Source organism: Lepidothrix coronata, unplaced genomic scaffold (genome assembly GCF_001604755.1).
Source record: "Lepidothrix coronata isolate B3197 unplaced genomic scaffold, Lepidothrix_coronata-1.0 Scaffold258, whole genome shotgun sequence".
Classification (NCBI taxonomy): domain Eukaryota; kingdom Metazoa; phylum Chordata; class Aves; order Passeriformes; family Pipridae; genus Lepidothrix; species Lepidothrix coronata.
In genome coordinates this window covers 564,864-591,034 of record NW_016690438.1, presented here as the reverse complement: position 1 = coordinate 591,034, position 26,171 = coordinate 564,864, and the positions used below count along the sequence as shown (strand labels likewise).

Here is a 26,171-nt window from a genome sequence, read left to right as displayed (position 1 = left end):
AAAACAACAACCAAACAAACACAAAAAACCACCACAACAAAAATATCCCAACAAGTTCTGCTTCTTAAAGCTTTAAGGCTGGCAAAAGTCATGATGATAAGCTTTCTCCACCTCTTCATCCAGTTACATTTATCTTCTTGTCAGGCCTTCTTGTATCCAAACAGTAACAAACACACCAGCAGTTTAAAGTTCATTTCCCTAGCCTGCCTAGGAACCACTCCAAGTTCTGACATTTACCCGATCCAGAAACTATTTTATTTTGCCAAGGTTTCTCTAGACCCCACATGACACCTTCAAAACCCCTACTTCTCAACCTGCACCATAGCTAGGCAGTAGCTGCTATTCTCAAATGCAAGCTTGTCAAACCTGAGCACAGCAGGTATTGATAAACAGCTGCTGCTCTTCTTCTCGAGCAAAGCAATGAGAAGCTGCTGAAAATTTGTTTACATGATTCTTAAAAAGCAAAGTTCTTTCTCCCCACAAGCGTTATTGATTTAATTGAAGAACTCCCCTGGGGGGCGGAGGTTGCCAGCAGAAAGGTTACAGCCTGTTAAGAAAAAATTATCTCCATCAATTGTCAGCTCTTTAACCTAATGATGACAATCTTGAATAGCTTTCTCTACTCTGCAAAATTACATAAAGCATTTAATTAGATTAATTAGCAAAACAGAGTTATCATAAAGAGTCTGGCTCTATATTTCAGTGCCAGAAAGGAAGGGGGGAAAATAAAAAAGGGAAAAAAAGTGTACATTAGTCTGAATGAAACCTGCCACTCATTAAATAGTAGCTGGTAACTGCTGTGCTTTGATGGTTGAAAATTCGTTTTCTTGTCTATCCTGAAATGTGCAAAAAAAAGCTTAAAAAGTTTCTCTTTTTTTTTTTAATGTATACTTTCAATGAATGCAACTTAGAATTGCTTGCTGCTATTCTTCCAAGAGGTAGTGTTTCAGTACAGTGAATCTATCCTTAAACTAGTAGAGAGGTGCTGTAAAGGGAGGTAGGCGAGGCAGGAGGTAGGAGGTAGGGGTGGCTGTGTCAGGTTTCTCAGCATAATAGTCCTCTGCAAGCACAAGCTTTACCAATTTCTTCGGAAAAAAAATTAAAAAAAAGAAAGAAGTACTTAAATTGATAGTCTTGCCAAGCCTGAGACGTGTGAGACTCAAAGAATAATGTTTTGTGGGTTTGAAGTAGACACTAAAGTGAGTCAATGTTTTGTTTCATATTTCCTGCTCAAGGAGCATCAACACTCACATGATGTTCAGCAGCAAAACCCAAGCCCTGGTCCGTGCTTTGTTTATTGAGCATAAACTCCTGTTTCACACTGAAGATGCCATCTGCTCTTACTGTGTCAATCAGATGTTTCAAAGTTGTACAACATTACTTCAACTAAATGTTTATTGTTAAAGGAGTGGTAGCCGCTAAGTAAAAAGGATGGATTTGGATCCCTATTTTCATGTAGACATATTAAAAAATTGTTCAGAAACTGTCTGAACCTTTGACTTTGTTCCTAACTAAGCGTGGTAAGCTGAGAAAGTTCCCGGAACAGAAAAGTCAGAAGATGTGTAGTACTCCAAAGGAGTAAAGACGGAAACTACATTAGCTGTGCAATCCTGAAAAAAAAAAAGCATAATACATTATTTATACCAGTTAATTGGGCCAGAGCGGTGTGGGGGGAGGGGGAAACAAAGGATGACAACTTACTAAATTTCAATTAAAATTATTTTACTAAGCAAAATGTCAAGTAAGCTTAACTTCTTATTTGATGTAATTGTAACTTGATAATTTTGTACAGAAATGCTCCATGTCATGACTGATATTTTGATTTTTAACTAATTTAAACTATCTAAGATTAGTTTAATGGTATTAATATGTAGTTAATTTTACTGGAAAGACACCACCCAGAGGAAGCATTTCTAGCTGAGTGCCATGTAGTGCCTGATGGTTACTTTCTTTATACTGATCTGAAAAACAATATAATTAAAGATTCCATTTACAGAGGACACATAACTGGAGTGTAACTAAAAGTGAGGTGAAAACATTTGTTCAGATGGATTTGCATCACCTGACTGTATGACTGCATTAAAAGGAAATTTCCTACATTTAGGAAAGAAAAAACCTGTGACTAGCAATGGGATCTCGTGACATATCACTAGCAGGGACTGTGTCTCTGTCATTCCTGAATATGTTTTCGTAGTGTCAACATCAGAATTCATGCTGAGAGATCAAAAAGGATTAATAAGGAAGTCAAAAGACTGACTTGAGCCATTGACAATGCACTGCAGTGAGATACTTCGATCTGATACATAATATCTGTTTCATCATGATTGGACCACAGGAAAGATTTCTGATTATAATGGGATCTGTTATCTGGTGAATGAGTGAAAGCTCAAGGTAGACAAACTCAAACTAGAAATAAAGTGGAAGTCCTACCATGAGAAAATATAGCCTTTGAAAAACGTAACCTACAAAAATTGTTTAATTTTTAATTTTCATCATTTCATAGCTCTTAGGAAGGGATGTGGATTTAAAGAACTGGTGCAGGTGAAGAATCCAGATAGGAGACACTAGGTGAACTGGTGCTTATAATGTGGTATTAGGCAGACTAAATTATCTGAAGTGGTTCAACCTAAATTACTGAATACCTCTTTTTCTCATGTATTTGCCATAAATTTTCAGTAAAATGGATCTGAGATCAACTTAAGCCTGCACAGCAGCATCCCCTCATGCTGAGGAGATGGAGCTGTGATTTTTTTCTTTCATTTTTTGCAGAAGTACAGAGTAAGCAGTGGCTGGTGAGATTATAAATTTAGCCTCGTGGCAACTTTCAGGAAAGGAGGCAAGCGTGTTATGAATAGGGGCAGGCAAACCAACTGAGATAAATTTAGAAACAACCTCAGCCTGGACCACACACTAATATTTACACAAAATATGTGGAGAAATTAGAATATAAATAGCTGTCAGTGGCTGAAGTCAGGATGCTTTATATGAGTAAAGTACCCCAGGGAAGACATATGATGATTATTTGCATCATGACTGACAATTTCAAAGATGGGGCCCCAGAGGTGTAGCCCAACAAAACCTTGATTTTTAGTGGTGATGCTCTACTTTGAGAATTTTGGTCTACATATAGCCATTCCCAACAGCAGTGATGACACCCATCTGGCCCAGCTCTTGCTCACCTGGAGCTGAGTCCCTTATAAATAGCACATGAGATCTCTCAGCATGGAAGTGGTTTAGTTTTGCTGGAGTATCCTCAGGGAGAAAATCCATAGCTCTGCCACAGGGTAGCCATAAATAGATTGTGGTGTACCTCAAGTAACATGTTACACATAAACCACACAGAGCCTTCCTGCCAAATCCCAGGATGCCAGCACACCTGGCAGTCTCACGGACACTTAGTCATGTGTTCAGCTGGGCTCAAGACCACAGTATGGTTTGAGGTCTACAAAAACATATTCTCTCTCAAAATATTCCAGGCCAGGCCAGCCTAAGCTTAGTCTCCAAACACCCCTGAGACCTCATTTCTCCTCTCTATTCCAGGCACTATACAACTCTTCCTCTATGTGTGATTTTCTTCCTCAGGGAAGCAATTTGGAAGTTGAGCTCAGCAAGCACAAACTTTATGCTACTTGGAAAAAGATGAAATTATACTTCTTAGAAGAGTCTTGGCCACTCTTTTCAAGACATTGCCATTTGATTTCAGAGTTTTCCTGGGTCAGTAACAGAACAAGTAGTAAAGCCATCCCCAACGTAAGCATTTGATATGGGTCTCCGGAGACACACAGCTCTGCAATGAGCTGACTTAGACACTGAAACTAGGAAGAGGCCATACTGGATTTCACCTCAAAATGCCTCTGATGCATGTGATATGTGCCAAACCCATCACAAGGTCTGCTCATACCTGTGTGATGCTGTTATGTCATCTGATTTATATATTAGAAGCTCCTTTAGTTAGGGCAGCTCTTTCTATCTAATGCTCCAGCAAGACTCAAAATCCTCTTCCTTCATCAGTGCTGTGCATCAACATCCTGCTTGGCAGAGCAAGCCCAAGGAAAGCACATAAGTAACAAAGACAGCCATTGCTGCAACTCTTTCAGATTCACTGCCCTTTCTATTAACAGCTCCTTGTTTGCTGAGTCCTCTCTGTCTGTCTATGTGGTCAAGGTGAAGGGCAGGATGGATGCACAGTCGTGGTTGGTCACATTCTTACCTGAGAGTGTACAAGGCCCAGTGGAACACAGGGTACACGCATGTGGTGGGCTGTTGACAACATTAAGCCTAAAACTGTTGCGTTGGTGGGGAGTGCATTCGTACCTAAGGTGGAGCATGTGAGAAAATAACAACTTGCAAAGTGCCTGATCCCCACTTTACTGAGTTACCAAAGGGGAAAGACCTGACAACTGTCCTGCCCTGCTCTCTGCTTGGTCACTCCGTGTGTGTGTTGGATGCAAAGGCAGCTGCTGTGCTGAGGGGGGTGAGAGGTTGGGCTGATTGCCTGCCTGCCCACTGCTGTGACATTAGAGTTTGAAGCACTGCAGGGGAAATAGTTAATAAAATAAGCACACTACATTTCTCAGTCTGTTTTCACTTGTGTCAGGTTTCATTTTACAAACCCCTCATATTGTGTCTGAAACCAGTTGGCAGTTTGAAGCTTTTGAGAACTGTTTCACAGTTGATCATCCAGTACATGGTAATTCATCTTTGACTAGGGTTTTATATTTTTTCCCTTTAGGCCTTCCAGCTGAATTTGAATCTAACTTTATTTTCAGCATAAGCATCCTTCCAACTCCATATCACCTCAGCAGGCTTCAAACCACTGGAAAAGTCCAAACTTTCAGCTTGTGTTTGTAGTTCAACTGACTACAACAATTTACTTGAGAAATAGCTGGTGATCTATCCTATTTTGTCATCTTCCCTGCTTCATTTGCAACATTAGAACTCTTTCATTCTTAGAAGAGTTGTGTGTATGAGGAGAAGAACAAAGTCCTACTGATGAGACATTTAAATGCCATAAAATGTCACAACATCAGATAAGCTTCAAGATCTTAAAAAAGGATTAAATGTGCAGAGACTTTATTGGATGCTGACATGCAGTTAATAGCACTTTTGCATGCAATGACTTCACACACTGTTACTGTGCAGTTTTAAATGTCATGTAAGTGTATAAATTCCATTCAAACATAACCTTTATTATGAGGGCATCAATAACAGAGAAATCTAATTAAAGAACAAGAGGCATGGTGGAAACATAACCTTTTTCATATTGAATTGGTAAAGAATTAATACAATTCAATGAAGGATATTGTTTCAGAGGAGCACTGACAAGCACAGAGAAAACCCTACCTTTCACTGCATGGTTTAGTGGAAGTGTCTCCTCTCTTCAGCAACCTATCCTCTCCCTCTGTATCCTGTGGCCGCACCAAAATACAGGAAAACAGCGGCAGGACCTTTGAAATCCCCCTGTTTCTTTCAGCTCAGTTCATATACACTGGGACACTTGCCACCTTGCCACAGTCTATTACACCCAAGCCTGTGCCTGACGAATTACAGCTCTGTCAATCCTCCTGTCTAGCAAATTGCCACTGTATGAGAAGGAACCCATTATCACTATCAGCATTACAGGACACCATGGACAATGTAATAGCAGACTATGTTTCCCTCGTTCAGTGCTTACCCCAGAAAACTAGGCCATGGTGTCCTTCAAACCATAATGAGAATTACTATGGAGAGGACTGTCAATCTACATAAGAGAAGAAATGAGGCTTGACAGTTCAGAAAATTGGGGATAAGTACAGTAGCAGCACCAATTACTGCAAAAGGATTCATTTTTTTTTCCATACTCAGTCTGAAACAGCTAGAAATGACCCAGGCCATAGCTGTTGCCTAATTTTGGCAACATATTCTTATCTGTTTCCAGCTGTTGATTTTGGCTGGGAAGACTTGGAATGTGATAAAGTTCCATTTAGGTTCTGTCTCTCCCTAAACCATAGCTAAGTCTAAGCTATGAACATGCCACATCACACTGCAGATGGATGATTAGGATAGCTCTCATCCTTTTCTGTTTCTTTTACTATATTCCTATAGAATCACTATAAATATAAATATCACTATGTATAAAAATAAGAATATTTTTAATCTTGTTCTTTGCATTTCCAAACATCACTTGTTTTTATTCTATTGGAAGATAGTACAAGCCACTTGATACGTACTGTTGACTGACAGTGAGAAGAAAGGTTCAGAAGGGACTTTTCTATTATAGGTAGCCTGTGGCGAACAGCAGAAATGTCACAGGTCTAAGCAAGAAAAATGGATTCAGAGATTCACACTGAGCTGACAAATACAATGAGGAGTTTGAAAGCAGACCTGGATGCCCCCAACTGGGTGTCTTTCACTGCTGTTGTCCCCTGCCTTTCAAATTGGCTCTCCAGTTTTATGTTGCAGCCACGATAAGCTAGACCTCTCTTGATGTCAGGTATTTCATGGAGCTTCTGCTACACAATTGGGAAATTCTTTTGGATACACAACCTGGTTTCTGAATCCCAGTATATAGTTAGGGCTTGTGGGACTCAGTGTTATCATGTGGTTCTGAACAGGTCTGAAATCTGTGTCTTGTCCTTCCTACTGTCACTAATGCTGGAGGGGGAGGCTTGTTTTTAACATGTTTATGGTACAATAATGTTCCTTATAAGTTGTGCACTAAACATAAACCAGAAATATCTATGGAAAACAGAAGATCTCCTGTAGCAGCAGGCATTGGCCATTGACTTGTACCAGTTGTTTCAGGAGATAGCTTAAAGTTCTCTCAAATATGATGAAATAGAGATTATTTAGGGCCCTCATGCATGACGTCTAATCATTCTTCATTTAGTGCAACACACTAGAACTCTGTGATTCTGTATGAATTGTAAGGTATTCCTCTTGAGCTTGCAAAGTTGGCCTCAATGGAACCTGTGGCTTTGACTACTAGCCACTATAAAGAGAAATCCTGGGTGGATTTCAGTATTTTGCAGCCTTTTATTTCATTAATGTGTTTCACCATTTACCTACTTCACCTATATTTGAAACAGTAACATTTTAATATCTAATATAGCCATGCTTATAGTGTTATAGGTACTATTACTTGCAGCACAGATCATAAGATAATTTTAATCTGGCTCTTCTAATGAATAGTCTATGAACAGAATCTTAAATGTGAGGGTCTGATTTTCAGAGAGATTTAGCACTTGGGGGAATTGCACTGACGTCATTCGGATGTTATATACTTAGGCAGCTTGCAAAAGCTGCAATTCCAGCATTGCTTATTACAGTGCTATTTATTAACTATCTTTCTAGTTTGTTTCTGTACAAGAAAGTAAGTACATGACAAATATAGCACTGCTTGGAAACTGGATCAAGGTTGTCTTTTTCTATGTGGATTATGAAAAATGTGGAGGTGATTGATTTTAGAGTGTATAGTGCTCCCATCAGTTCTCTGCATCTCTGCATCAGTACAGGTGCACTTCATCTTTTCAGGGCCCTAATCCTAGGATCACTCTACATTTGGTAATGTGGCTATGGTAAGGCGTATCACTGATTAGCTTCAAACACTTTGTTCATATTTAATTATTGTTCTTGTAGTTTTCCTCTGGGCTTTGAGCTGTGGCAGATATTTAATGTAGGTAGAAAATGCCATTTTTCTTTCGCTAGAATTCTTCTGGGGAGATGCTGTCAGAGTGCTCCATCACATGTGACAGATCATCACTTACAGAGAATTATCTCTAATACAAAATTGAGTTTTTATCTTGAACTGTCATGTCTGAGAAGTCTTGGCTGTGACACAGGGGAGTGGAAGGACCTAGATTTAGTAGCTGATTGCTCTTCCAGGACTGATTCTATCCTACCTCTTATAACCAGTTCTGTCCTTAATCTTGTAACAGCTGCCACTTCCCCCTCCTGGGCTAACATTATAGTGACCAAATTTTCAGTCCGGAATCACATGTTGTCACAGTCCTGACATCACTAGTGCTCTTCACACATTCTGGCTCTTACTATTTGTGAGCTATTTACTGCTAAAACCATGTTGGAAAGAGTGGTGGAAAAATACTCAGCAAATCAATGCAACAATCTCCAAGCAAATAAACTTCGAATACTGATTGTGAATCAAGGCTTAAAAAAAACCCCAAAAGGTCATGAAGAGTAAAGTGTATAGTTCTGTAAAACTGTGTGCCAATAAAAGTAAGCACAAAATATTGTACCCTGGAGAATGATGTTCAGGAATGCTGTTTCCAGTCCTGCTTGCTGTCTGCTCCCTGACACACGCATGGGACTCTCTGAAACACAGTGACAACCATTACTCCCCTGGGAAGCTCCCCACCCACCTCCACAATTACAGATTCCTGGTCTAAGACATGATCCTTATTTCTCCATCCAAAGAAATTGTCTTTTCCCAGTAATCCTGGCACAAGTATCAGAACCAGTACAATATATAAAAAGATATTTTGTTACATATTCATACTTGAAAAATTTAATTATTATTTGGCTAAGGACATATAAAAATCACAGTAGTTATCATCAGTTCTGGAATTCAGAACAGGGACAGCTGAATCCTAAGGCTTTTTCTAAGATTTCTGTGAGGGATTTTTTTGATCCATAAAATAATGTCTGAGAATAAAAGAAGTGCTTCATGCTGTGAGCCACAGCGTAAAGTCTATAGAGTATAACAAATTTTTCTTTTACTCTCTTAATAGACAATAAAAATATTGGAACTCCCCAGGACCTGGGACCCCACACAGACATGATTAGTTTGTAATCAACTGATAGGATTTGTATTTTGTAGTTTATAATCAACTGATAGGATTTCTATTTCAATACCCTCTTCACCAATCAGTAGCACATTTAAGAATGCCTGCTAAGTACATGCCATTGAAAAACTATGTAGGCATCAGTGCACTTTGTAAAACAGTATCTAGTGAAACCTAATGTACATGGCATTCACAGAGCGCTGCCTTGTCACGAAGCACTATTTATTTATATGTCAGTTTATTCACTCCTAGCCACCTTCTGCGGGGGTTATTTTTTTCTGCCATTACACAGTATGTTTCTTCTGCTACTTCAAAAAGTGGTAGGTGTCACTTCCTCCAATTTATCGATGGAGGAAGCTGAGGGCCAGAGAACAAAGCCCAGGTCTTTGAGTTCCTGTGCTCTGTTTCCTGGCCCTACTGCTTTCTTCTCCCAGACGGTCACCAGTGCACAGGCCAGTGCTGCATCCAGCCGAGAAGACTCTCTACTCCTCCACATTCATCTCCATGGAAAACAGATTACTAATAAAACATCCAAGCTCATTCAGAAAGCTCTTCTACAGACTGCAGGTGGCTTAGCGAGGCTGAATTGCTCTTGACAAACAGGAGAGGTTCATGACAGATGAATCACTATTTGGTTGTGCTACGCCCACTCCAGCTCAAGCTGCCTCCTTTCATACCACCCTCCCACGCTGCCTCTCAAATGCTCTCCTCCTGATCACACATACACCCCCTCCTTCCTCTCGACTCTGGTGTGCCAAAGTGGCACTAAGGGGAAAGTGGCACTAGGAGTTCAAGTGGCAAAGGTATGAAGGCCAAAGCAGCATATACAGCTGGGCCCAAAAAGAGAAATTAAGAGTTTGGCATTTGTATGTGACCACTCTCCCAGCATCGCTGCTCTCTTTGCCACGCTAGATGATATTGTAGAGGAAAGAAACATTATCTTTTGTTCCAAAGTACCAGTAACCAATGGGAAGCATTAGGGATCCAGCAGGATGGCACTGGGACCACACCATCCTCTGGTTACCTATACTCCTGGGTTAATTTTTTTTTTTTACATCCAATTTTGCTTGTCTTTCTCCTTCTCACTGCTGCATTTCAGTCCTTAAGTGCCTTTCCAACTTGGTTGACTACAATGCATGTTCCCCAAAGCCTGTGACGACTTGTTGTAGCTCTTGTATACGAAGTCCTGTTTCTAATCTTTCTGCTGAGCTTTTTACTGTCCCGTCTTTCCACAGCCCCTCAGAGAACAGAGGTGATGAGTCAGGAAGTTTAATAGCATCCAGAAACAGAAACAACTAGAAAACCTCAAGAGTTTTACTGCCTTTTTCTTACTGAGAACAAATAAGTTGCAATGAATAAAGAACATCACATGGGTTAGTTTCAAAAATTATCAGACTGACCTGTCCCACAGCTGCTTTCATAACGGACAGCAAAAGGAATTAGGGAGTGCTAAGAACTGTGGAGGGTTTAAGTGTTTACTGGAGTTCAAAAGACTGAAGGTCATTATAGGATACATGCAGATCTATTAATCTTTAAATCGAGTTGTTAAATACTCCATTTAGAAAGCTTGGTCACAGTGAGTAGGTGTGAATAGAAAAAGACAAAATTGTGGTGAAGTCCTACACCCATTACAGTCAAAAAAAGCTAGCTAGTGATTGTCACCACTTTCAGAATTTTGTTCATAGTATCAAAACCCCATGGGCTAGTCATCCTGTGGCAGCAGCACTCTGTTAGCTATATAAGGATAAAATGACTTCACAGTGAAGAACATGCCATTGCAAGAGCATACTGTGCCATGAATATGGCTGTATGATCCCCTGTCTTGCAAATAACACTCTATATTAATTTTTAACCTTCAGTTAACAGAAGTGCAAACCTAGGTAGGCCAAGCCCTAACGCACGATTATTACGCTGTGCACAGGACATTCAGGAGTTTCCTTGATATGTGCAACAAACAATGCATATAGCAAGAAGAAATCGGCATTACTTATAACATCCATGCAACAGAAAACTAGGAAATCATACAAATGGAAGGGATACTCAAGTACTGCAAGAGTGAAGGATTGGTTCCTTTCAGCATATTTTATTTGATTAGCAGACCAGTGTTAAAATTTTTGGAACTCACTTCCATTTTTCATGCTGGCAACTCTGAATCATCTCTCTCTCATGCTTCAACTTCAAAACAGGAAAAAGTGAATACAGTAACCAGCCACGGAACCTTATAAAAATATTCCTGTGTTGTACAAAGTAGATGAAAAAAAGGCTGACTCATGCAGCATCTTTCACCATGTCTACTTGTGAAACTGTGCAGGGCACCATTCTAGTAGTCTTCGTAGCATCAATGTAAGAGCGTGAAGAGAAGGTAAAGAAAAAAGGACCTGAGATAAAGGGGAAATTTTGCAACACTGTACTTCAATCTCAGTCCTACTGACTTGAGTGAAGACTACCATTGACAGCACAAAGTTTCATCAGTAGAGAATGATCCCCAGTTCTGCTTTGAAGGCTTTTGCTGTTTTGGTGGCATCAACAGACTCAGAAGTGCCCTTCAGTAACTGCTGCTGGAGGAATTCCTAGAGAACAGAGTTGTCCTCTATAGCTGGTGGGTGTGTTCAGAGGATGGAAGGCATAGTCCTGGGCTCTGTGAGTAAATATCCAATGGCTGCTGTGTACCACACCACACAAAACCAATGAGGAGCGAAGTTTAGGCAGGAAGAACGCAGATGACATTTTAGAGAGATGCTCCTTTTTCAAACAGGCAGTGTTCCTCCTTTTCCTCATGTTTAAAAAAAGAATTTTCTACATGGTTAAACTGTATGTGAACTTCTCCTTTCCCAAGTAGCATTTTCTTTTAAATTAAGCAATATGCTGACTTAGGTCTCTACATATACCCATACTCACTCACTGTTTATTGGAGCCAAACAAAAGCAAAAAAGGCATTCAGATAAATAGTCACTTGTATTTTGCCTCCATCCTCCATAGTTAAAAACTATGTAAACAGTTAAACTGTATTACAGTTTATTTAAAAAAATAAAGGCCTTGAAAAACTGTAAAGTCAACCTATGAATAATGTTATTTGGAATACTTCACTGGATATTGGGTGCTTCTTTCTATATAACCTAAAATAAACATTGTAAAAAAAAATGGACTGATAATATGGATGCAAAGAACGCTTTAAGAAAATACAACTGAGAAAAATATACTAATACATCTGGGTTTGAAATTATCACTAGGTTACCAATAGAGTCAGATACTTTGCTTGCAGGTGTTTACCCTGAACTCTTTTACATGCAACATGTAAACTCCCTGAAGGCTTTTTAGCTGCACATCACCTTTCAGAGTATCTGCTTGACTCAGCTCATTTTAAGACTTTATGGTACACACAGATTTCGACTGAGCATCAATAATGCATGAAACTGACCTCCATTTTAAGGAATCAGCACTAAACTCAAATCCCAACATATTTAAAGTGTCACTTAGCTAAATGGATGTATTTTAATTTTTTTAAAGCAAAACTATGTATCAATTGTAATTCTAACAAGATAGAATGGGATCAGAGTAAGCAGAGTTACATATATTGTAGAGTTGAACATACAAAATCTCTCAGACCTAGTGTATATGATACTCATTCTTCACTTAACTATTTTTTGCCTTAAAACCAAGAAAAAAAGCACCAAACTGTGTTGAATGCTTTCAGTGTTCCCTCACCTCTTTTCAGGTTATAGTGTGCTAAAGAGAAATACATAAATGCTAAGAATACCCAAGTATTGGTTCTGATAACCTGGTTGTAGGAAGAGACTCTACAGAAAAGGGTAATGTGATATAAATGATTTCATTCCTTAAATGTCATGCAAACAGTGGTAGGGCAGGCCTGCAAATGGAACCTTACTGGCTTTTAGGCCTCTCTGAAGCATAATGCTAATTGTGATGACATTTTTCCACAGTCTCCATCAATTAGGACTAGAAGTCAGAACTAAAATTCCAACAGCCTAGGTTTTGGGCTTTCTGATGAACTGAAACTGACTGTATATTTATGGCACAGATGAACCTTGATGTAACACAGTTATTTTTCTGCAGATAAATCAGATTTAGCTGTGATAGATTTGGCTCTGGAAGACTAATTTCACATCAGCTCAGAATACAGTTAGCAACCGTGAGTTTCATGTTGCTTCCCATCAACTTCAGGTTCAATCAGAAGACTTCCAGGTACAATGAGAAGACTTCCAGCTGCAAACATAGAAAAGGACTGCCTAAAAAGCAATACCTGCAGGTGTTTACCACAGGCTAAATGTTTCATTTTGTACAACACAGAATAGAACTTGCTCCTGGCAAGATCATAATATTAAGGCACACAATCTGTAACTAGACACTGAAAGAGCTTAGCACCTTCTAAAACTGCTCCTAACCCATAGAGTTTGACATTTAAAAGTGCAGGCTCAAGATGTGACATTTACTGTGCAAACTGTTTTCATCCCATTCTGTCCCTGCTTTAATTTTATAATAACTAGAAAATAAATTAAGTCTCTAATAATTCAGATGAAGTGCAAGTATAGCAATGTTCTTGTTCAGAGCTCTATTGACTTTTACAGGATGTTATACATATGTAGATGTTCATTACAGTCTCAATGCAGAAAGAGCATCTTGAACTGGTTAAAAAAGAAAAAAAAACATGTAGAATGCATTTCTTGAAGACCTCTAATTAAAAAAATGCTTTTAAATAGACATCACCATCTTCCCCTTTTTTCCCCATAACTGAACAAAAACTGCATTTTCATCTATGTAGGATTTTGCTTGTTTTTCTTCAAATTTATTAGCTTCTGTAATTATATAGTCCATTTTATTGTTAAATCAGAAACAGGAAGAGAACACTCTAAGTTGGTATAGTCATTTTACAATGAGCATATCAGCTACAATATCTTTATCTAATGTTTTCAGAAAACCAAAACAGAACCAGAACAGCAATTGATTTATTTTTTTGACAAACCTGCTTATAGAGATATCACCTATTCTGTAAGGAAGAAAATACTCAAAAAATAAAAAAGTTAAAATTTAGTTAAAAGCTTTACTTGTTTGAGAGCAATCTCATAAAACTCTTTTTAATATGAGCACTTCACTTCACAAAATGAAAAACTATTTACATCATTTTACTTGCAATTTGGTCACATTATCTACACACATTTGCAGAAGATCTTAGGCAAAATAGGTATGTATCTTCTTCTGACATAGGCTATCAGATTGATTGCACATTTTCCTTTTACATAATGGCTCTCCAATAGTGCACTGAAGTCAGTGATCACTGTCTAATTACATTCTCATTTTCATTTATGGCTCAACAATAAAATCAATATCACCTCAAACCCAAATATCTGAGCGGCTGAATCACATACAGTGTGAAACGTGGATTCCACTTTTTTGGACCTGATTTTCAAAAGAATAGTACATCTCACTAGCACAATTAACAAATTGTGCAAAGAAAGAAACTACCTGTGCATTGAATTAGTTTGAAAATCAAGTCATCTTGTCAAATTCTGTCAACTGATTTCCTGCTAATTACATCTCATTTTAAAAATGTTCATTTCCCAATGGCACTACAATGAACTTTTCAGCACGCAATTACTGAATTACAGTATCTTTTACATATATTTGTTATATTTAGGCCAATAATGTAATTTCCATGTTACACAATGTCATTGCCTTCACAAGCAGAGTTGCTACATACATTCACAGTTTCAACAGATTGTAATTAGCTTCTCCAGTTGTGCTTTAAAAATCCCAAATATTTTCCAACAGTAAGTGCAAAGCAAATGTCCTATGCAGCTACAATTGGTCACAGAGTTATAAACTCCAAAATTACGAGAAGAGCCTTCTCTCATTCTCCATTTTCATCACCTGCTTTTTCAGGAATGACCTCCAGACTTCGACGAGGCTTTGAGATTTCTGCATTTTCAGTGCCTCGCTTATTGAGTCCACATGAAAGAGTGGCATAATGGATTTGTTTCAGATTCTCCAGTGCTTCATTTTTAGCATATTTGAGAAGATCAGCTTGTCCCTGTAAGAAACAAAATGGAGTTGGAATACACAGTTGATACTAGGATTTCCTTCTTTTTGACCCTTCTGTTTGTTTTAGGTTAAAATTATAGTTGCCCTTCTCAAAAAAAAAAAACAACAACAAAACAATCAACAAACCAACCAACCAAAAAAAAACCAAAAACACAAAAGAAAGAAAAAAACCTACACAAACCAAACGGAAACCCCTCAAAATTAGAGTACTTGATGTTAGTAAGAATCGAGATGCTTGCTTTCTCTGAAGCCCACCAGTAGCATCAACAGCAGGACAGGGGTAATTTCTGCCTAACAGTTTTCAAGAAAGTAATCTATGCCATACTTTTAATCCCTGGTGACTATAAATGTTTCTGCATAAAGAAAATAAAGGCTGATCTTAATACTTCAGGGAGCCATTTAAAGCTTTTCTGGTTTTTTCATTCTTAGAGATTTTTTTTTCCTAGCAATCTGATTCACTCTGTGGTAGGATGGTAAAGGACCAATGCTTGTCAATGCATGAAATATGAAAATACAGGTTGTGAGTAACACACAAAAAGGATATTGATGACAAAGACTTCACAGAGTTGTCTGCAGTTCAGTTGCCTGCAGTCTCCTATCACTATCCCTGTTTAGAATCACAGAATCATTTAGGTTGGAAAAGATCTTTAAGAACATCGATTCCAACCATTAACATAACGCTGCCAAGTCCACCGCTAAACCACATCCTTATGCACCACATCACTCTTCCTCCTTATATCAATTAAGTTATAAGTAAAGCTGTAAGAGAAATTGCCCCACACTGAGGTGATTTGGCTCTGTTCTACAGTACTGCACCTCTTTGTATCAATTAAAGCCCTCTGACAGCAACAGCTCTCACTAGCAGTCTGTGGATGGCCTTCCCCGCCGCTGGATCTGCCTACCCTGCCCACAGGCAGGGAATGAGCACGGCTGTAGCACATGGTGAGCTTACTGTGGGGCACAGGAAAGTTCAAAAATGTGCAGAAAGTCTGCATGGGCCAAAATGATTGTGCTGTGTCTGTGCTCCCAAAGGAGAACTCCACTCTTGTAAACTCCACAGCTTACAATAAAGTCAACAGTGCTTCAAAAATACCTGAAGGGGAGAAACACACACACACACAAACAAACAAACAAACAAACAAAAATACTGGGGATTGTAGTTCCTTGAGACTGCCAGTACCTCTAATGTCCAATAAGGTATCCTGCAGTTGGGATACTCTTGCCTGTCTGTCCTATGTAAATTCTGGCTCCTGACAGATACTTCTCTTGAAAAGATGCTAATGTCTCTTCTAGAGATATGCTGGCCCTCCTTCTCTGCCAAATAAGTTTGAAATGCATCTTTACATCTTGATTTTAAAAATAAAGGAGGATAGATAGAATGGCAGTCAAAAACATGTGTGCACTCATGGTGTGATACTTCTGATGCTTCTTTAGCAACTCAGAACATAAATACTATCCTATGAAGTAAGCAGAATTACGCATCTGAGGCACACAAATTGAAAACAAATAGTGCTTCCTTCAAAGAAATAATGCCCCCCTTCCCTTACCCAAGACTATAATAGCCAAAGTCTTCCTTTCTGATCACTAGAAAGGAAAAAATCTAGGAGTTCACCAATCCCAGCACATGCTTCAGTAATATTTTCTTCTAAAAAAAACCAAGGCACTTTTTTAAAAAATCACTTTTTTTCCAAACTGACAAACAACTAAAAGCTAATTTAAAACACTCCAGCACTCTAAATGAGTCATATCTGGATTGCATCTGTTTCTAGCCCAAGTTCTATTTTACATGGATTAGTAGAATATAGTTCTGGAACTTTAATCAAGTTGTTTATCATAGGCAGAGCTGCTAGCAAACAGTCTATTAATAAGGCTGCCCAAAACTTCTCAATTTAACCCCCCCCTGCTTTCAGTTACTTATATGCTTGCCAAACTTGAACTACTTAAGCTGATACTTTCTATCCAGGATTCTTGCCATTGGCAGATTTTATTATTATTTCTGTTTAGTATTATTCTTTAACCTCATCCATATGGTTCATTCAGCTCCGAGAATAAAGACAGGAAAATGCCATCAGAACTTTTTTAACAATCTTCTGTACTTCCTTCCCAACTCTCACTTGGGGTAGGGACTTGTAATTCAAATGACTTCAAGGACCCATAGTAGTGGATCCAAGTTACGAGCTTTTAATGAACAAAAATCAGATTTTGAATGTGGTTAGTGCAATCACTTAGGTTTCCATTTTTGATGATCCTTCATCTCTTGACACAGCACACACAGAGCAATGTGGTAAGACAATACGTATTCCATTCCCACAGAATAATGAATGTGCACTAGGAAAAAAGTTGTTTTTTTCCTGGATGGCTTCTCGAAGCCACCAACACTGGGTTGCCAGTGCAGGCAGTCCAAAAGCCAGGCTAGAGGAGGGGAAGGAAGAGCCTGAGACTCTGGAGAGAAGGTGAATGGAGAGAAGGAGGGGGCAAGAGGGATCTCTGGGACTGACCTGGCAAGAAGCCTAGGACTGCAGAAAGGAAAGTTGGACTGCAGTATACAAAGTAGGTACCAGATCTTGCTGAAAGAGGAGACTGTGAAACACATAGTGCAATAGCACTGAATTTGGATCTCACAGGTGAGCAGAGAAAGACTGAGGCAACATTTGGGGTTAGAATACAGAAAGAAAACAGATTGACAAAATCCATCATGTTGAAAGAAGTCTAAAAATTATAGATAAGCTGAAGGACTAATAACTCAAAAAAAGTGAGAGAGCTTGGTAATGAGAATAAAAGCTGGTGACAAAGAAAAACAAACAAAAACACAGAGCAGGGAGAAGACTGCAGAATATAATCAAGTAAGGTGATAAGAAAATGGAAAGTAACGCTTACCAAGAAGGATCTCTAGTGGTGGCGACGAGAGAGCAATATGAACTGGAAGGCAATGGGAAAAACTGACAGAAGAGAGAATTAGGCACCAAGTGGGAACAGAATAGAGGAGGGAGGCAAGAAGAGAAGTAGGAAGTCAAGAGTTAGAAGGAGTGGCTGGATTTTCAGCAGGGAACTGTGAGTGCCCGGACAATACTGACCAGGGAACAAGAACTTTGTAGACAAAAGAGAATCTGGGATAAAGGGCTGCATTATTGCAGAAGAAGTGGTCAGACTAAACACATTCAGCCAAGTGATATCAAGTTTAGACCAGGTGTTTGTGAAACCAACTGTGTTGTCATTATCTGCTGGTATGTCTTGATCTCAAGATAAAACAAGAGCCAACCACTGCTACCAAATATGCCACAAGCTCAAGTGAGAGAGGTCTGTGCAATTGTTACAAAGTGCCTAGTTCTGTTGATATACCATCATGAAGCCATATGCTGGGGAAAGAAAACAGCATGCATCTTAAAAATTCAAGTTGTACTCACAGTGAACACTGTAAAAAGTAATACAATACTTCTGAAAGGCAGAAAAGTTAAAAAGTCATCCAAATCTGAAAAATTTGCCTCCATGCACTCAAATGAACTCAAAGACCTTTCTTCTAGTTATGTATCAAATGTCTCTTGTCCAAGGGTTGTCAAGATCCAGTTTCAATTCTTTATATTCTATGCATCCTGATTTTCACAGTAGGTGCTATTGACTCAAAAGGCAAGTTAATAGCAATGTCAGTTGACTACAAATTGGAACACAGCAACCTCTCAGACTTATGGACTACTCAGAGTAGTCGACTACTCACCTCAGAGTAGTAGACTACTCACCTCCTTATCAGTTCCAAGTGACTGTAGCAACTTGCTGTGATAAAATGCATATTGTAAAGTCAATAAAAGAAACCACCAGCTCAAAGTTTATCTTAAGGGAGTACCAAAAAACCCACATTCAAAGAAACAAAGCTAGTTCGTGCAGAGAATTCAATGCTGGAATCTGGAGCAGCTGCAGGACCAAACCCATATGTTTCTCACTATGTGGTAAGGTTGTCTTTGTCAGACTTTCATCTCAGATTAAGTCAAAAGGTAAATTAATTTAGCCCTTAGTGTTGTCTGGCAAACATCCCTCAAAACTTGAATTTACTCCCAGCACTGTGGTTAACAGGCAGTTTGTGGTAATTCCCACCCGGGAGTGGGACCGATCCAGGCCTTGCACATCACAAGTACAGAGCACTCTCCTCACTACAGCAAATGACAATCACTGCTCCCTTTCCTTCCCCATGGTTAAAATTCACTAACAACTGAGCACTACATCATTTGAATAGCATCTATTTCATGTATTGATGTTTGCAAGCTTCAGAAGGAAGAATCAAGCAGCAAGTTGGTTTTTAGGCAGACATGAAAACGACCTTAAAAAAGATCAAAGAACAAAACTGATACTCAGTTAAAACCTTTTTATAAACAAGAATAATAAAGGATATGGATTACTGTGGAAATCCAATTCAATATCCTTCATACCACTCTGTCCCAATATGCCTGTCAACTAGTCTGGTTTGATTTTTTTTAAAATCATCATTAAAAACATTTTTTTTTGTTTTGGAACTTCTGGGTAAGAGGCAATGTTTTTATATCATAGCTCCTTAAAGTTAACTAAAAACAAAACCAAAATAATTCCTATTAGTTCTCATACCTATGAAATGAGGTAGGACTTCAGAGTCAATTGGATATACGATCGACTGTAATGTCTCAGTACAGCTATCTTTATAAGCTGTTATGTATTCACTCATGATTTTTGCTTAACTGGTTCTTCACTGGGTGTGGGAACATGAAAGTAAAACTGTAGAGATGACATTTGAAATAACTGCATGAACACCCTTTCCCCCAAAAAATCCCAAGAAACTCTATCATTAACAACTGGGCTTTGGCTCAGGTTCTGGAACCCAAAGCTCTTATAAGGAAATGTAAGAAGCCCATACCCCTTTCTCCAAGTGTTCCTCTGAGCAGTGGCTGCTTGGTACAATGGGACATTTCTTTGAGCAACCTGGTCTAGCGGAAGGTGTTCCTGCCCAGGGCAGAGGGTTGGAACTAGATAGATGAACTTTAAGGTCCCTTCCAATCCAAGCCATCCTATGATTCTATATTTCTAGGACATACTACAGTGTTCCATGCCCAGCTGACATGCTCTGAGTGCAGTTTTGGAATGAGGACATAAAGGAATTAAAACTGCCTAACTTTTAAATAAAGCTTTAGTTAGGAGCCAAAATCCCATCAGTCCAGCAACTTCAAGAGACTAGTAGCTTCAGATATTTAAATAGAACTGGGTTGTGGGAAATCTTCCAAGGACCTACAGGACTAGGCAGCAGCTATGAGAGGCTTTATGAGTGCTTTGTGGCTGCCTGAATCCACTTGGAGATTTGGTTGAAAAAATTCAGATGATTTAAAAAAATGTAAGAAGTTGCAGTCCTGTAAGTGCCTTGAATGTTCCATTTATAAATACGTTTTTAAAAATAGTGTAGGTGCAGAACCAATGTTATTACAGAGATAACAGATGTCATGAACTGCATGCCTTGGGATTTCTTTCAAGAGAAAGTAATTCATGTTGTCTAATGTGACTTGTCTAAAAACTCATAGCCAAAAAAGAACATCTAACAAATGGCGAAGTTAGGAGTCCCACTTTCATTCTGAGTACTTCCATTGAACTTTCTCTTTGTGTTTAGAACAGCACTTTTTTGCAAAGACTGATTTACAGATGCTGTTACGTTCTTCCTATGGGCATCTCAAATTCTGAGCCTATAGAGGGTTTTTCCTCAAAGTTTTGCTATGCCACACAAGTCCATAAATTTTTACAATAGGTTATTTGTAGGACTCTGCTGCAACAGCAGTTGGAGTAATTTTCTTTCTTTAACTGCGTACTTTCTGGCAGAAAATGTGATTATCTATGTTTAGAAAATATGAATGCTATCAGTCTCAGTAATAACAATAAATTACTAGCAAATGATCTTGCAAACTGCATATTTGAAAGAGATGAATATTCTAACACTGTACAATCTCTAAACCTCTCAGGCAACAAAGTTCAGTAAAGCAGACTATATTTACTCTAAGTGATGTTTTGAAGTTAAACAAATATCTCTATGTACATATATGGGGTGAATAAGAATGGGCATGTGTGCAGATGCACATACACAAATTGGATGGAGATATTTCAGCTGAACGCAAACATACTCTATTAATAACAAACTTGGCCACATGGTTTCAAATTAAGAAAAATTAAATCCTTTAAAACAGTAACTGTAATGCATGTGCATGCAAACACACAGATACTTAATAGCTATGTCAGATGTTCTAAAGAAAGAGTTCCCCTAGAATTAAGCTGTCAATTTTGTTATTTTATCACACTTTCCATTGCATCAACTGTAGTCAAAATGTCCCAATTGAAAGAAAATGATCAATAAGTATCTTGAGGGTAAAATGCAGCTTAATTGGTTTGGAAAATACATTAGCCACACCATGTGAGCATTCCATGATTCTCTGTGAGGGAGCTGAGAATGGCGCTCATGCAGAATTATTTAGTAACACTGTTCAGAGACACACGGCAACTCCTGAACTGTAGGCAAGAATCCATGCAAAATACTTTTCCTAACCACAAGAAGAAAAAAAAGTTAAATCCACCTAAGCACTGCACTGCCTTCAGTGTTGTTTGCTCAACTGTCTTGCTTGTTGGACAGCAAAATTTGGAGCCACTGAATAGAAAGGCTTTTATTTTTGTGCTATTTGAGAAGGAATTTAATTTGAAGCAAGCGGGGAATTGAACAGATAAAAGAAATTCTTAAAGTGACTCAGATTGTCAGTCTCAATTTCTACTCTAAAAAATGTGGATATTCACTTTCCATCCCTGTTCTTTCATAGTTTTCAGAGAACTGGAAACATGGAAAGAGTAAAACATAGATCAAAATTATGATTGCAGGTCTTTTCTCCAGAGAGGAAGAATAGTGTCTTGGAAACTGATCAACTTCTACTTAGTTATATGACACAAGAGAAGTTATGCTTGCAGCCCATAGTTAAGAGTTTGGAGTGAAAAACCTTGATGTGTCACTTCAGACACATCAGCCTCTAACTTTTTGTACATCTAAATGTGAGTAACAGCACTTAGCAGATGCCCATCTGAACTGTAATAGCTGTAAATAACTTTTAAGATGTAACAACATACCAGAACTTTCTGTAACGCCTCCTGTTAAGTTTCAACAAGAGGCTGATTAAAAATCTCACCGATTTTTTAAAACAAAATATTCATTATGGGACAGATTGTACCTTCCTACAGAAAGGATCTTAATCTCTGAGTAGAAAAAAACCCCAAGTCAATGTTTAAGAGATTTTCTCAATAATCTCTTCAAAAGGAAGGCCTTCTAATTTCATAATTACATTAATCCTAAGGACATGCACATAAGCCTTTCAGTGCTCTGAAGAGCCAGATCTACCATGTGGCTTCTCCAATTCCTGGCTAACACAGAAATCACGACTTCACATTTCAGTCGCTCACCAACTGCAAACCTCCCCTCCACCATCCCCTATGTTCTGAATGGAAAGCACAGATGAAGCAAAGGTACTGCTCTTTCAGGCAGTATTAAAATAGATTTGCCTATCCAAGCTGGTATCTGACACCTTTGACAGAAAGGACGGGATAAGAACTTATTTTTTTGACGTTAGCCCAAACCCACTGTTACTGACTCCTCTCTATCTCCTCAGAAGCACAGGACTGGTAGGTGACACATCTCATAGTATGTCTTCAGGAAACTCCATTCTAATAAAGAAAATGTGATAGTCTCGTCCTTTACCTATAAGAAGAACCTGCATTCATATTTTCAGAATGTATTAATGTCCATGCTGTAGCAAGTTTCTCCCCCTTCTCTCCTTGGCATTGGATTTGTGCGCTATAACACAAGGAGGACGGAGCAACATCATGAAAAGCTTAACAATTGACACCAGCACGGAAAGCTGCATAAATACATGTGTATTACTGCGCTTTTCTGAAGTAGTTCACTGTAAGAAGCGGTGATAGGGAATTGTATTTTTAAGAAGAACTAAAAATAAAAAATAATTTTCTTTATAATTAAAACAGACTTTATAGTTTAATGTAGTGATGAAATATTTGATTGAGTGGGAGAGAAGAACTCATTAGTGGATGTAAACACAAAACTTGAGTAACTGGGCTAGAAGAATAGTGTCAAGGGAATAAATTAAGGGAGGCAGTTTTGCTATCTCTATAAATTTTGTTTTACTCTGCTGAGATGAAAGACCAGCAACAAGAAACCTGAACTGTTCCACATTCTAGTTTCCTGAGGGTCTCGGGCTGAAAGCTTTTTTTTATACTTTATCATTTACTCTTTTGTCAAAATGTAAACAAATGTGCTCAACAAAATGTAAAGAGAATCTCCAGCTCATATACACTCAACCTACTCCGGACTGGATTATGAATATGATTTGTTTCTACCATTAATCACTATTCATCGCTGACTGCAGTAGTAACAGCTTCCCTTTTGTTTTTCAGTAACTGCATTAACCTTAACACTCTTACTCCCTTTCAAATCACAAAACAGGCTTCTTTCCAGCCTGAGTCACTTTGCAGAAATCAATACTCATTGTTTCACTCAGGTATTCAAGATTACCAAGGATCCTGTTGGTGTTAAAAGGATGCAAGAAGAAAATGTCAAACAAACTAAATGAAATAAGCTTCCACAACAATAGAAGAGAAGAACAATTCACACTGAGAGTCTGGTGTGTTTCAGGTTATAATAACTTAAATGACTATGGTTATAGAAGTGAATAAATCCAGCTGAACTGTGACACAGAGTAATGACCAGTAAAAATATTAGAATATCAGTATTAGAATATTTTCTGTTTTGAACAGAAAAATACAGTAATTAACCAAAGGAATACACATTACCTTTAAAATTGTAATGTTCCACGTAAAACTTTCAACTGATTTTTGCAGTTTTCTTTCTTTTAAGCCTTCTCTTGCTCCTATATTGTGTAGGTTTTCATGAAATTCCATTGCTGTGGAGAATAAAAGAAGGAAGAATATAGTATCCATTTTAATGCATTTTTGTGGTCACAGCAATAGCAATTTGAAACTATTATGGCAAAAAGACAGTGAAAAAGCTTCAGAAATTTTACTCTTCAAGGACAAATCTATCTGATCTAGTAATGTGTAATGTTATACAACATGCCAAAATACACAAATCTCTCTAAGCCCAAATCCACTGAAGCACCTGTTGGGTCATTGCTATACAAAGATGAAGCCCAGCAAGTATTTCCTACACAAAAACAATCTCTAAGCACAACTGAGTTTGTTGTACCATATGTAAAACCCTTTCTGTGAGTTGCTATAGGATGGAAACAGTAATTTCATTAACTACTCTATCGCAACAAATTTATTTTGTGCCTTGCTCTTTTAGGCACTAAATTTACATCACAGTTGTCCAGCTAACAGCTTATGTGCTGAGGCCAGCCCAGAAAATAACCACCTCACGTTATACCTGAGGAGAAAAGAAATAACTGCGAAGGAGGAATGCCAAGTGAATTGCCAAGGACATTTTACGACACCGTGTAAACTACTGTGTTCAGAAAATTTGTACCCAACAAGTTCCAAATCAAAAATTTTTGGCAAAATTCAGATTAGCTTGATCTAAACATTGAGCAGACTAACCAAAGCTTTAGATTTTACCCAGCACACTGCATAGATAGAAGAAAAATAATTTCATGCTGCAGTTACAAGTCATATAAACTTTAAACAGTTTCCTTCATACAGGGGAAGTAAAACGTTCTTCCACGGGTATACACAGTAACCCAACATGGACTACATCAACCCTCTTATGACAGTCATACTTTTAATTGTGCTCTCAGGATCTCTCTATCTGTAGTAACATAAAGGGTATTTCGAGGTCAAAAGCTGGCAAGTGGTTCTGACTTACAATTATGAAAGTAAACCCAAGTTATAGTTAAAGTAAAAATTGTAATTTTAACTATGTTGGTTGAGATCTACTTGCCCATGTGCTTCAAAATGTGCTTCAATCCATGAGAAGACTGAGATTTATGGACATTATAATTACCTCTTCTTTATAATCTCTCTAACCCACACTCATATTTCATTAAGAGATATGACTGAATGTTTTCATTGTACATTCCCTTACCTTACTCTCACATACATATATATATATATACACACACATTTTAAAAATATTCATAGATTCATCTGAAAGGCAAGATTGTTCTTTTTATGTTTTCTTACTATTTTGACTTTTGGTACAAGGAAAATAAATGGCAAATATTTTCCCCAAATTAAACTACTGTATCATTTTTATTTCAGTCACTTCTCTATAGCTCTGACTCTGCCTTTAAAGTCTCAAATAATGTTCCTATTATATTTCCCCAAAACAGATTTCTAAACATTCTAAACATTTCTAAAGTTCATTAATCCATCACTGTTTCCAAGTATCCATTTCCTTTTCACATCAACAATAAAAAAACCCCTCCCAATATGACCATGGAAAGATTACATACGGATCCGTATTTACAACATTACATTTCTAGAGCCATCACGACAGTACAAATCGTCTGATTTGTACCACGAAGTCTAAGACAAACTGGTAAACGTCTGGACTTCTGTACCTCATTTCCACCTTTATAATTTTTGCTTTTTAAGTCAATGGACACTAGTGATCAATAATAACCTTGAACTAAAGCCACTCAGAGAGATATTAAGAATAGTGCTGAGGGGCTTCATGATCAGTGTGAAACTGGTGCTTTGTAGATCTCAGATTATTTTAATGTATATGAAATCCCTGGTATCATGGACATGGACACAAAGTGACCACATATTCTGTCACAGGCAGAAGAGCTCCTTTTGTTCACCAACTACCTTCTGTGGTGATGCTCTCCCTTCTTTACACTCATGCTATGATACATTTCTGTTCTGCCAAAGCCATTCCACTTCAGCTAAGTATACTTGGCAGTTAGCAGGAACATCTCATCACACTTCTTCAGAAAACGAAACAAAGTCAGATCATCCTATCAGGGCACACATACGTAAACCCTCAGCAAACAGGTGTCTCCTGCTTAAATAGTACTAATCACCTCCCTACCCTCAACATCTCTTACAGACTGGCCAATTCCTCATCATCATGCTACGCTAAACCTGTCCTACTCTAAGCCCAAACATACAAGCAGGGACAAGTAGATTTGAATTTTATTTCCATTTTTATTATTAGCTCTTGCCTGATAAACTGAAATTAATTATGTCACCTCTTAGTCTCAGTTCTTCCATCTTTTGGAAGGAATGAATTATTTTTGCTACACAATATATGGACAACTAAATTTTAGAGTATGAAAGCAGCATAGCATTTAATTTTTTACTATGTCTGTTTTGGTATTTCCCTTA

General features: G+C 38.2%; 1 protein-coding gene across 5 annotated transcripts in view; it reads right to left on the bottom strand.

Moving 5' to 3' along the window:
- The window catches only part of PLCL2 (phospholipase C like 2), a 124,026-nt gene that overhangs the window by 3,305 nt on the left and 94,550 nt on the right, over positions 1–26,171 (bottom strand). For 4 of the 5 annotated variants that reach the window (XM_017835474.1, XM_017835477.1, XM_017835476.1 and 1 more), the window contains 2 exons: positions 23,679–23,788; positions 13,561–14,826 (listed from right to left, as the gene is read on the bottom strand). In XM_017835474.1, coding sequence (XP_017690963.1) covers positions 14,647–14,826; positions 23,679–23,788 — 290 coding nt within the window. In that variant the 3' untranslated portion in view covers positions 13,561–14,646. Of the gene's footprint in view, positions 1–13,560; positions 14,827–23,678; positions 23,789–26,171 lie in introns of those variants that run through there. The other variant, XR_001878157.1, reaches the window with a different exon arrangement.